General features: G+C 42.8%; 1 protein-coding gene across 1 annotated transcript in view; it reads right to left on the reverse strand.

Annotated features, from left to right (window-relative positions):
- ANKDD1B (ankyrin repeat and death domain containing 1B) overlaps positions 1-12435 on the reverse strand; it is a 63408-nt gene that overhangs the window by 9684 nt on the left and 41289 nt on the right. Inside the window, exons 9-11 of the mRNA XM_060637791.3 lie at positions 9985-10083; positions 6999-7097; positions 4384-4482 (exon numbers count right to left, since the gene is read on the reverse strand). Of these exons, the coding sequence (XP_060493774.2) occupies positions 4384-4482; positions 6999-7097; positions 9985-10083 (297 nt within the window). The remainder of the gene's footprint in view (positions 1-4383; positions 4483-6998; positions 7098-9984; positions 10084-12435) is intronic.

The following is a 12435-nucleotide window of genomic DNA, read 5'->3' on the forward strand; positions in this document are numbered from 1 at the left end:
ATGAGAACCCAAACATCTCTCCGAGACCTCCAGAGGTCTCCCTGGCTCACTGTACTGGGAAGTCCTCAGCAAATAAGTAATATGAGGACTGACTCCATCTGTGGTTGAGACTTTAGTCAGTGTGCCACACCTCCTTCCCCCAATAGCCTTTTCCTTCTGCTATAAAAAGAGACCTCCTGATTTTAGCGGGGCACCTGACCACCCCAAACATTTCCCAGCCTCCCTTGCACTTAGATATGTGACCTAAGTTCTGTTATATAAATGGAAGTGGCACGTGCAACTTCTAGAAAGTATTTCTAAAGACAGGAAGGATGCCATTCTCTTTCTCCTTCCTCCTGACTAGAATGCTTGCATGATGGCAAGAGCCTGAACAGCCCTCTTAGACCAAGAAGTTGAAGCCATGTGTTAATGAGGGCGAAAAGTGCTGGATCTTATCAAGAATAATAGTATCCTTGGAGCGCCAAGAGTATGCACCTCTTGATTTCAGGGTCGTGAGTTTGAACCCCACGTTGGGTGTAGAAATTAAATAAATAAAACTTAAAAAAAAAAAAGAAGAAGAGTAGCATCCATGACAAAACTACTAATTCATAGTATAGAATTCAGCCCGCAGGACTCCTATCTAGAATTTTTTTCTATTCTACGCTTCCAACCAAGGGGTTAGGGATTGGAAACTTAACCAAATGGAATATGCAATAAGGGATATTCTGGACATAATTTGGGGCATGAGTGGCCTGGGAACGCATATGGTATCTTGTCCAAATAACAAAAGGTGTCCCCTAGATTTTAGGCCATGCACAATCCACACACATCTATACATTTTCCTGAGAAAAAGATGGTGGTTTTTATTTATTTTTAAAATGGCACAGGAAAAATTTGCTTAGGAATCCTGAAGATAATCAAAACAATGGTCAGAAATAATCCCAGAAGAAGAAGTTCCAATTTTAGAAACCCATGTTTCCATGCTTAGGGATCCAGCAATTTATCCCAATAATTCTCTCACATGGCTGAGCATTTGCAACAAGTGCAACTCCCACCAACCCACATGATCTGGCTGTGAGTGGAGGTGCCAGCCACCTGAGACCCAGGTGGGCCGGAAGATTAGGACTGACGGTAATCAGTTTCTCATCAAGAGAGGACAGTAATGAAATTAGGAAGAATAGCACTTTGCAGGCAGTTAGCAAGTCTTCCATTGCATGCTGCCTAGATTCTGGCTCGTGAGGCCATTTGAATCCAGATGATCAGCCTGCTGTGGGAAGGCAGCATTCTGAGAGCCAGCGTTCTCAAGTTCGCAGGAAAACCTTCCCAGGGAATGCGCCCTGGAGTGGAAATACAGCACTCCTGCCACTGAGGGTGGGAAGCCCTCCAGGAGCTTTGTGACACCTCTGACCGAGGGAGCAGGTTTCTGGGAAAGTCCTATTTACACCAAACCCTGGCTCCTTTTTTCCATCCACACTTTCATTTACTCTTAGAGTCACTTATCCTTGGTAAATACTGTGGGAGTGAGTGGAAAATGTGGCTTTTATTAATGAAATAGGTGTTGGGTGCCAACTATGTGCCCAGAGAAAAAATAGGAAGAGGAGAAGGGAATATGGGAAAATCAAATTGTGAGTCAAATTGTAGCACTGAGGCTACTATTTCCCAGGACATCCAGTCCATAGGCACTGGGGGCCGAGCATGAATTCCCTTCCCAGTGCTATGGAATCTCCACCTACAAGACTGTCCCATAGGTGTTAAGTGTTAATGAAAAAGTGGAATACAGTATGAAAGGAAAGCATGGAAAATACAATGTGACATGTGACTACTAATGCTAAATGTTAAGGGAAGGTAATGAGCACAGGAGTGCAAGTGGGGCACTTCCACCCAAGTGACGGAGTTATGGGTGGATGCTTTTTTCTTCCTTATGCTTTTCTATGTTTTCCAGATTGTTCACAGTGGGTTTGTGTTGCCTTTTTGTTAAGTAGGCTCACACCCAGTATGGAGCCCAAGCAGGGCTAAAACTAACGACCCTGATGAGATCAAGACCTGAGCCGAGATCAAGAGTCAGGCTTTTAACTGACTGAGCCACCCGGGTGCCCCAAGGCTTATATGACTTTTTATGATAATTTTAAAAACTGACATATACAGAAAAGCAAAATAACACATCATTTCTTCAAGTCCCACAGATGTAAAATGTGTGATTCTGCAATAGTAAGTAGGGTGAACTCAGCTAGTGCTGGGAATTAGGGATGTGCTGAGCTGATGAACAGTGTGGGTAAAGACAAGGAAGGAAAAGACAGCGAGTTGCAGAAGCAGTCACCTCTGCTCACAGCTGTGGAAAAGCACTACACAATCAAGCAGCTTTGGCTTTGAAGCCTGGCTCTGTGTCTTACTATGTGTGTGACGTTGACATCGCTGAAATCTCTTGAAAACGGATAATTTTGTCCACCTCACAGAGGAGATGTGAGGATTGAAATAAGGTACATGTGTTGTGAGCACCTAACAGGGCTGCCACACCTCGGTCTTCCTGCGTTTACACTTTTCAGTAAGCTAGAACCTAATGCATGGATGCCCCACAACCCTCCTGTGACTGAGTCTGCTTTACTGCATCAATATACAAAGTTGTCTTTCTTTACAAACATGTCTACACAATGACCAAAAGGTAGAAGCAACCCAAATCTCCATCCACAGATGAAAGGATAAACAAAATGTGGTATGGACATACTATGGAGTATCATTCAGCCTTAAAAAGGAAGGAAATTCTGACATGTGCTACAACATGGATAAACCTTCAGTGCATTATGCTAAATGAAATAAGCCAGTGACAAAGTGACCAACGCTGTATGATTCTATTTATATGAGGTACCCAGAATAGTCAAATTCATAGAAACAGAAAATAAGAGTGGTGGTCGCCAGGGGCTGGGGAAGGACGAGGAAATGCGTAGTTGTTGTTCATAGAGTTTCAGTTTTGCAAGATGAAAAAGTTCTGGAGACTGGTTACATAATAGTGTGAATCGACTTAACACTACTGAACTGTCCACTTAAAAATAGGTAAGATGATGGGGCACCTGGGTGGCTTGGTTGGTTGAGCATCCGACTTTGGCCCAGGTCATGATCTCACAGTTTGTGGGTTTGAGCCCCGTGTCGGGCTCTGTGCTGACAGCTCAGAGCCTGGAGCCTGCTTCAGATTCTGTGTCTCCCTCTCTCTGCCTCTCCCCTACTCATACTCTGTCTCTCTCTGTCTCAAAAATAAACATTAAAAAAAAATTTTTTAATGGTTAAGATGATAAATTTTGTTGTATTTATTTTACAATTTAAAAATTTTTTTTAATTTTAAGTAAAAAAATTTTAGACATGTATGTTTATTCACTGCATCTCTGTTTATAAAAGCTAAAGCTTAGGAACAATTTAAATGCCCATCAGCTGATAACTAAACAAATTATGATATGTCCATACCACACCTACCTAAAAAAGAATGGAGAAACTCTCCTTGTACTAATATGGAACAGCTTCTACTCTATATTTTTAAAGGAAAAAAGCTAAATGCAGGACAATATGTACAAGTATATCACCACTGTGTAAAAAGGAGAGAGGAATGTAGTAAGAGTATTATATATTTATGTTTGCTTGTTTATGCATAAAAAGAAACTGGAAAAAACAGAAATTTATGATAATAGATCCACTAGCAAGGGTAGTATGGGAACCAGACAAACGGGGTCAAGGGCGGGTGGGACACTTTTATTGTAAAACCCTTACTGATTATATTTTTAAATTTTTGGACCACCTGAATCTTTAATCTTTTCCAAAGATTAATACACAATTTTATTTTTTTATTAAAAAAATTTTTTTAATGTTTGTTTATTTTTCAGAGACAGATCATGAGCACGGGAGGGACAGAGACAGAGGGAGACACAGAATCCAAAGCAGGCTCCAGGCTCCAAGCTGTCAGCACAGAGCGTGACACGGGGCTCAAACCCACGAACCATGAGATCATGACCTGAGCCAAAGTCAGATGCTTAACCGACTGAGCCACCCAGGCGCCCCTAATACATAATTTTAATTTAAAAAATATATGCTTTAGGGATGCCTGGATGGCTGAGTTGGTAGAGCATGTGACTCTCAATCTTGGGGTTGTAAATTCAAGACCCACATTGGGTGTAGAGATTACTTATAAAAAAAGAAAAAAAAACTTAAAAAAATACAGATTTTATTATTCAGAGTAAAATTTCTTACCTACATATCTCAATCACAATCAGGATGTTTTGCTGACGACCACGTTACAATGTTTGTGTAAGATTTATCCAGTCTTTTCACAAAGGGTATGCTATGGTTGCTGTCAAGGCTTACAGCCTGCAGACAGCTCTTCACAACCACCTTGGCTGAACAGGGTGAAGTCCATGATCTTACCTTATCAACGACCTTCAGGTCACAGCCTGCCTTCAGCAAAGTGTCCACCAGTTCCACATGGCCAAGATCAGCAGCTAGGTGCAAAGGAGTCTGCTGCCTCTGCCATGAGAAATTTCAAAAATGTAATCTAAACACATTAAGGAGGGGGAAAAAACTTGCATAATGAAAAGACAAAGGGAAAGTAGAGGTGCCCTATATAGGCATATGGGAAAATAGATTAAGATCACATTTTTAAATAGGTACAGGGGACATTCACTGTAGCATTGTTGGTAACAGTGAAAAACTGAAAGAAAGTTACATGTTTGACAAAGAGACTTGCTGGGTAAATTGAGGTATATCCACATGTCGGATTAGCAGGCAACCATTAAAAATGATTTCTGAAACATTACTTCATTATGACAGACTAGAATAGTCAAGTTCATAGAGACAGAAAGCAGAGTGGTGGCTGCCAGGAACTGCGGGGAGGGAAGAATGGGGAGTTAGAGTCATGAGCAGAGTTTCAGTTTGGGAACATGGAAGGAGTTGTGGAACTGGGTGGTCGGGGTGGAGGCAGAGCAACGTGACTGTGCTTCAGGTCACTGAAGTGTACCTTCAACAACGGTTAAAATCGTAAATGTTACGTTATGTGTACTTAACTACAAATTAAACAGTGGTTTCCAAGATTAATTCTTAAAATGGAAAAAGTACTCATTTAACACTGACAGACTTTGGACATAACACTGTATCTAGAGAAGGAAACACATCAACCATATTAACGATAATGTCTAGATGACAGGATTAGGGAGTTATTTTTATTGCCTTATTGATGCTTTTCTCTATCTTGTAAATTTCTTAGTTATAATGTATAAGAGAGTACAAGACTTCTAATTTCTCTCTGGGGTAATCGTTTTCTTACCAAGAGGGTAACAGTGTTTCCAAGAAATACGAAATCACAAGAAAATAACACACTTTAACCTCTCACTGAAAGGAATGCTGGTGTGCAGACAGACATTTCTAAAATATTAGTACTGAAAGGAACGTTGTTTATGGTCTAGCCCAACCCTTAAACCAGAGACAGGAAGCAACTTCCCCAGGGTCACAGAGCTGGACAATAGCATCTAGCTCAGTACTCTGCCAACCCGAGCACAGGATCAACCTGCTGGGAGCGTTAACATAATTAGTATTAGAAAGCATTTATTAAAGACTCACTTTTGGGTGGCAATCAGCCCCTCTGGGGGCTCATCCAAAACATCACACTTACACTAACAAACTATCAAAGGTCTCTATCAACATGGAACAGAGACACAGGGTCATACCTCAAACACCAATATCATCTCAATTTGACGATACTGCTGTAAGTCTAGAGGACAGGAAATGAACCAATACGTTAACAAGAGTTCTCTTTATTGGGGGGGGATGATAATTATAAATTTTTATCTTATTTATATTTTCTTATTGTTATACATTGAGTATATTCCCAATCTAACAGAGAATTGAAATGGTCAAGTCTAGTTCTATACCTGGCGGGCAGACTAACAAACCCTTCTTTCTAGAGTGAATCTGGCCAATTCTGGTGAAACCAAAATCACACACAAGTTCTGGGTATAGAGCAAAAATTCTGCACATAAGCAAATATTTGGGGCATTAACATACTTGGACACCTAAGTATGTATAATAACATTCCTTCCCTCCCTACAAACATTTGGGATGGTAAAACACAGGGAGGAGCAAGGTCCCTGGAGGAAGGAAGGGATGGAAGGGTAGGTAAGTCTCTATTCCCATCTGGCACAAAGGAACTCCTAGGTTGGAGATGGAGGGGACTGGAGAGATCTGTGGCACTGCTCTGGTTCCAAAGACATGGAAACAGGGGCTCCCAGTGTGGGGGGCGGGGGGTGGTTAGGACAGGTATGTCCACCATATCTGGCTGCTCCCTCCCCTCAGGGTCCAGCTGAGGCTCCTCTAGGTAGAGGCAGTCAGAAAGCCAAGAGGAGTCCAGAGTTCTCACCTGTCTCCAGGGCTCCTAAAGAGCTCCTCTCCCAAGAGTTTCTCTTCCTACTTCCCACAGCTCTTGGGAGAGGCAGCCCAGCCCCGGAGGAGGCCCTGATTCAGACAGTACCCACCCCCGTTAATCTTCCAACTCAGCATTTCCACAACCAGCTAGTGATGGATTCCTTTTATGGAGCATTTGACTCTGCTCCAGTAGATTTAATTTATGGTGATCTTTTTTATTCCAAGAGGTCTCTTTTACCTTTGGGTAAAAGACACATTTACAGTCTCTAATATAGAAACAAAGCTTCCTCCTTGTGGCAAAGGGCTACTGGCCAATTATATTTCATACTGAAGGAGTGGGCTTTGATTTAAAGAGCATCTGGCAATTTAACTCTGAGCTACTGTTTATCTACCAGAAGTGCTGGGCCTGTTAAATGTGAGCACTAACTGAACCCCGGTTGTGTGTTTGAAAAAGTATGTGTGTGTAAGTGGGAGTGGGGGTTACAGCAGAAAATGGATAAAAAGAATATGTATATTCCTCCTGGAAAATTTTTAGGGCAACTTGAACTTGCTCAAAATTACCCGTAATCACACACTACATTGAATCATAAGAAAACAGACTCTCTGGGTTCGGACTGCTGGCTTACCTGATTTAAGATGTCAATGTCATGCTGTGCACTTAATAAGCTCTTTACAACTGTGATATGGTTGTGGATAACAGCTAAATGAAGAGGGGACTCCTTCGGCTGCAGAAAGAAAGAAATTTTCAAATCCAAGAGGTTTTGGCTTCATCATTCACACCAAAAAGCAATTCATTTCGACAGACGTTTCCTAATAATCTCTGAGTACTGGAATTGCCTTGCACGGAGGCGGCAGGCCAATAGCGAGTGTTCAGCATCATTTCCATCCCAAGGCTGTGCAGCAAACCAGCTTACCAGCAATCAGCTCTGCCCCCTCATTCATTCCAGGACTAGACACTGAGCACCTACTATGGGAGGCTAGGGATTCAGTGGCGAACCTGGCATTCTCAGGATTCTTCCAATCCAGTGGGGCAAGAATATATTGTTGTTGTTGTTGTTATTGTTTTAATCACAAAATAAATGCACAAATTGTGATAAATGCTTTGGACGAAAAGTAGCGAGTGGTATAAGAGCATATATGGGATGGCCAGAGGGCTGACCTTTCTGGAGATGAGAAAAAGCTTTCCTGAAGAACTGACATTTGTGCTTTGAAAAGAAGGATAAGAAATATGAAACAGGCTTAATGCAGGACTTCTCAGAGCCTTCAAAAAGCTAAAGTATGGGGGGAATAACTACAAGGAGGAAAAAGCATGCACATTCAGCATTTCCTGAAATGATCTGATCTAGAGTTCTTTCTCCCTAGATCATTCCATGGGACTAATGACCCATTCATCCAGGGGCACCATGCTCATGTTTAGCCTTCTCCTGTATATATACAGCCCCAGTATGTTTACCAAACCTCTCCAGCATGCTCCCCTGTCCTCATTTGCAGTTAAATGAAGGTGCAGCCATCCTGCAGCCACACCTTCACCTGAAGTGTCCCAGCCCCTCTCAGCCATCTCCACAAGTGGGCTTCTTCGCCAGCCCTGCCAGGCTGTCATGTCACGATCAGCTCTAGAATCACACACTTAGCTCCTGTTGCCTCACTGACACACAGGTGCCACTGGCCCATGATGACAAGAGAGAAATGTCTCCAGGAGTAGAGAAGGTAGCCGCAAAGAAAAAAAGGTGGGGAAAAAGAGGGAAGGTGTGAGAGACAGCTCAGGGGCAGTCAGGGTGGAGGGAAGGTCCTAGGAGGTTAGAGGCAGGGAGGAGGGGGACAGGTACAGGTATAAAAAGCAGGTGCAGGCAGAAGATCCAGCAAGGCTGTGAACAATAGCAGAGCTGAGAGCCAAGGCAGCCAACAGGGAACACAGGTGTGTGCAAGGGTGCATGATGAGGATAGAGCACAGTGTTACTCAAGAAAAAGAGATATTAATAATAAGCATCAGTAAGGTACATTTAACATCTTATAATGCTACTTACTGTACACTCACTTCCCCCATAGTTTATATTCTAAACTCTGGGCTAATAGTTTTGATTTACAATAATCCTAGCAGTTACATCTATTCCCCACTGTATTTATTTTTTAAACTTTTAATGTTTGTTTGTTTGTTTATTTATTTATTTATTTTGAGAGAGAGAAAGAGAGAGAGAGAGAGAGAGACAGAGCATGAGCGAGGAATGGGCAGAGAGAGGGAGACTCAGAATCTGAAGCAGGCTCCAGGTTCCACGCTGTCAGCACACAGCCCAATCAGGGCTTGAACCCACAAACCGTGAGATCACGATCTGAGCTGAAGTCAAACTAATTGAGCCACCCAGGCTCTCCTATTCCCCACTTTATATATAAGGAACAGAGCAGTTAAATAATTCCCCAAGGCCTTGGCGGCAAGAAATGGATTTGACAGGATTTGAATCCCTGATCTGCCTGACTCCAAAACTGGCACCAGGCTCCTTCCCAGGAAACCTACTATGAAAGAAACCTATGAAAAAGAGATGTACAGAGTTGACAAGAGCATCACCAGCCCACAGAGGAAGAGGAGAGAAGGGGGGCAGGTAGGACACCATGGCTGCAGAAGTCAGACTGCCATGGGGGTGAGCAAGGAAATGGAGATGATCGGGCAGGTCAGGGCAGTGTGGGAGGGAGGCTTTCCGTGCAGGCCTCTTCTTCTCTGGAAGGATGTTCTTTCTTGAGGCACCAAGCATGAAAAAAGAGAAAGCATCCCTCAGGCCAGGGAAGTAGGCAGTGTCCTTCCAGCCAGGGCTACCGGCCTTGCTGGGACCCAGCCCTTCCTGAGAAATGGGAAGCATCCCTGGACAGACCCGGGGCGTTCAGAGCCAATTCCTCTAATGTTAGAGGAATTTGACCAGACATGGTCAAATCACATCCCTTCTCTCTAGTTAATATAATAAATAATAATAGTTAATATATAATAATAGTTAATATAATAAATTTGACCAGACATGGTCAAATCACGCCCCTCCTCTCTAGTTAATATAATAAATAGTAATTGCTAACCAAGATCAGAGGAAATAATATTCTCACAGGAGAAGTGAAAAACAGAGGAATGCTTCCCATCTACTGCTGGCACAGAGGGCCTTCCTCAATCCTACCAAAGCCAACTCAAACTTCAGAAAACCTCAATCAGTATAAAGGATGGACTTGCAAAAGAAAAACAAGATCACTCAGTGAAGGGGGGGAAAAAGATCATCCTCCTTCCCATTTATAGCAGTGTCCTTTTTTCCACAGACTGATAAATTTAATACAAGAATAATGGCATCTCTGGACACCTGAGAACGTTTTATTGCAGCAAGTATCAATATTTAAAGCACAAAGATTTCATTTTGTTCAGGAACTTCAAAGACTTTATAAAATTCATCCCTTGCATTTTATTTCTCAAGATTAAGACTCAGCCTCCAAAAGGAGTCAGTCTGCTTCCCCAGAAAGAATTCCTCCTTTGTGAACATCTCGTTCCCCTCCTCCCCACCCCCCAAGTATCTGCAAGGAGCATCTCTGCACACAGCCAGCCTCACAGCACCAGGATCAAAGCCCATGTTATTGAAACAGACTCACTTCCACTTTCTGGTACAGGTCAACATGCTTACTGAGAAGACAGCTCACAAGGGATGTGTGGCCGTTCTGGGTTGCTATCTGCAAAGCACTGATGTTGAGCTGCAAAACACAGGTGGAAAAGGCAGGGAAGATCCCCATTAGAATCCAGCCTGCTTTCTGATATTCATCACATGGTAATTAATTAATACAAAGAAATATACAACTATTTAAAAAAGAAAATCCAATGTGTTTTTGATTATTTTGAGGGCCTCTTTGTTATTTCTAAGTGTTTCCTATAAAAAGAGAGTCTGAGGTGACACATGCCTCAAGCAAATATGAGTTAAATCCCTGTTTCCCCTCTCTAAGTACAAAGTGGACTAGGGCTGAGTCTTCTCTCCATACACTCTGCAAACACCCTCCTTGAGCTAAAAAGGCTGACTTGGTGTTGGTCCCAGGAAATGCCTCAATACCTGCTGCAACCCTGACTGCTTACCTGCAGCTCTTTCTGCCAGGTCTGGCTTCAAAGCTCAGCATGATTGCTACCCATGTGCAGTGTTCCCTCATGGCCCCTTATTCATCTCCTTCGTCAATGCCTCTCCTTCCCTGGTACCAGCTGCCTCCTACCTTCCCTGTGCTCAAGTGACTTCACTTACTGTGAACACTAGATGAGAAAATTGTTCTTGATTTATCCTGCTATCCTCCAAAAAGTCTTAGTATGGTGCTTTGCAACAGTATAAGGACAATGGATAGTTGTTGATGGATTAATTTTAAGATTGCTACAAAGTATTTCTAGGCCCACCAACCAAATAAGGTTCTACAGGATGTTATGTTTTCCAAAAAGTGGCTACATAAGTAAGTACCATCTCACATGCGGGCCTGAGACTGCCCACTGCCTCATCAAGAGGTCTCCCCTTGAATCTGAGTGGACCCTATAACTGCTTGGACCAATCAGCAGAGTATGGCAGAAATGACAGTGTGCCAGACCCAGGTGCAGCCGCTACCCAGCTTGGCAGCTTCACCTCCCTGCCTATTAAAAACCAGCTGCCATGCTGTGAAGAAGAGAGACCACACGTCCATGCCATTCAAGAGCCCCAGCTGAGCTCCCAGCTGACAGATGGCACCAACTGCCAGTCATGTGAGTGAGTCAGCTCACTTAAGCTTTCAAATAACCTAAGTCCTGGCTGACATCTGACTACAACCACATAACAGACCCAAAGTAAGAATTTCTCAGTCCAAGAGCCATGAAAGATAATAAGGTGTTGTTGGTTTAAGCCATTGCACTCTGGGTTGGTTTGTTATGAAGCCAATAGATAAGATGATACTAAAAAGAACAATACACATGCTGACCAACTGGACTCTAGCTTGAGCTCCTACTATATGACCTTGAATAAGTGGCCTCTCAAGTACGGGCCTCTTTGTCTTCATCTGTAAAAAAGAACCTAACTATTAGTTTTTATCACTGCTAATAACCAATTGCCACAAACTCAGTGGCTTAAAAAATACGAATGTACTGTTACAATTCTGGAGGTCTGAAGTCTGAAATGGGTCTCACTGGGCTAAATTACAGGCCTTTCTGGAGGCCCTTGGGAAGATCCACGTCTTTGACTTTGCCAGTTTGTGGACATTGCTGCCCACATCCTGTGGCTCATGGCCTCTCTCTCCATCTTCAGGCGCACCAGCAATGGTCTGCCAAGTCTTCACCCTCTATCATTTTGGCCTCCTCATTTGCCTTCCTCTTCTACTTTAAAAGACCTGTGTGATTACATTGGGCCCAACCTGGATAAATGAGGATAATCTCATTTTAAGGTCAGCTGATTAGCAACCTTAATTCCATGTGCAACCTGAATCCCACTTTGCCTTGTAATATAACATATTCACAGGTTCCGAGGATTAGGATATGGATAACATTGGGTGGGGGGCGGGGGAGCATTATTTTGTGTACCTATCACACCATCCTACCTCTTTGTCTCAAACCATAGTAATATTGAGAGGATAAATGAGCTAGTAAATATGTACAGTAATCATAACCGTCATCATATTCATTCCACAAAGAAATAATTGAGCGTTTATTATCTGCCAGGCACCATGTTGGATAGTGGGGAGATATGACGGTAAACAAGATGTCCATTATCACATTCCAGTAGAGGTGGACAATCAACTGATCTATAGATTGGCAGACTGGTAGATCAGTGAATCCGTAGATGGGAGAATAAATCCATTTACTAAATCTAGATGTTATTAGAATAATATCAGCTAATAATAAGTGCAACAAAACGAAGTAAAACAGCAGGGCTGGATGGCTACTTTCTGGTGAGTGATCAAGAAAATCCTCCCAGGTGGGGTGAAATTTGGACTGAGATCAGAATGGTAAGAAGTGCCCGAATGAAAAGATCTAAATCAGAAACAAGTTTGTGAAGAACCTGAAGCCAGAACGTAGTAGGAAGAGCTGTGGCACTCCAGCACTTTACCCCA

This window comes from Panthera onca, chromosome A1 (genome assembly GCF_046562875.1).
Source record: "Panthera onca isolate mPanOnc1 chromosome A1, mPanOnc1 haplotype 2, whole genome shotgun sequence".
Classification (NCBI taxonomy): domain Eukaryota; kingdom Metazoa; phylum Chordata; class Mammalia; order Carnivora; family Felidae; genus Panthera; species Panthera onca.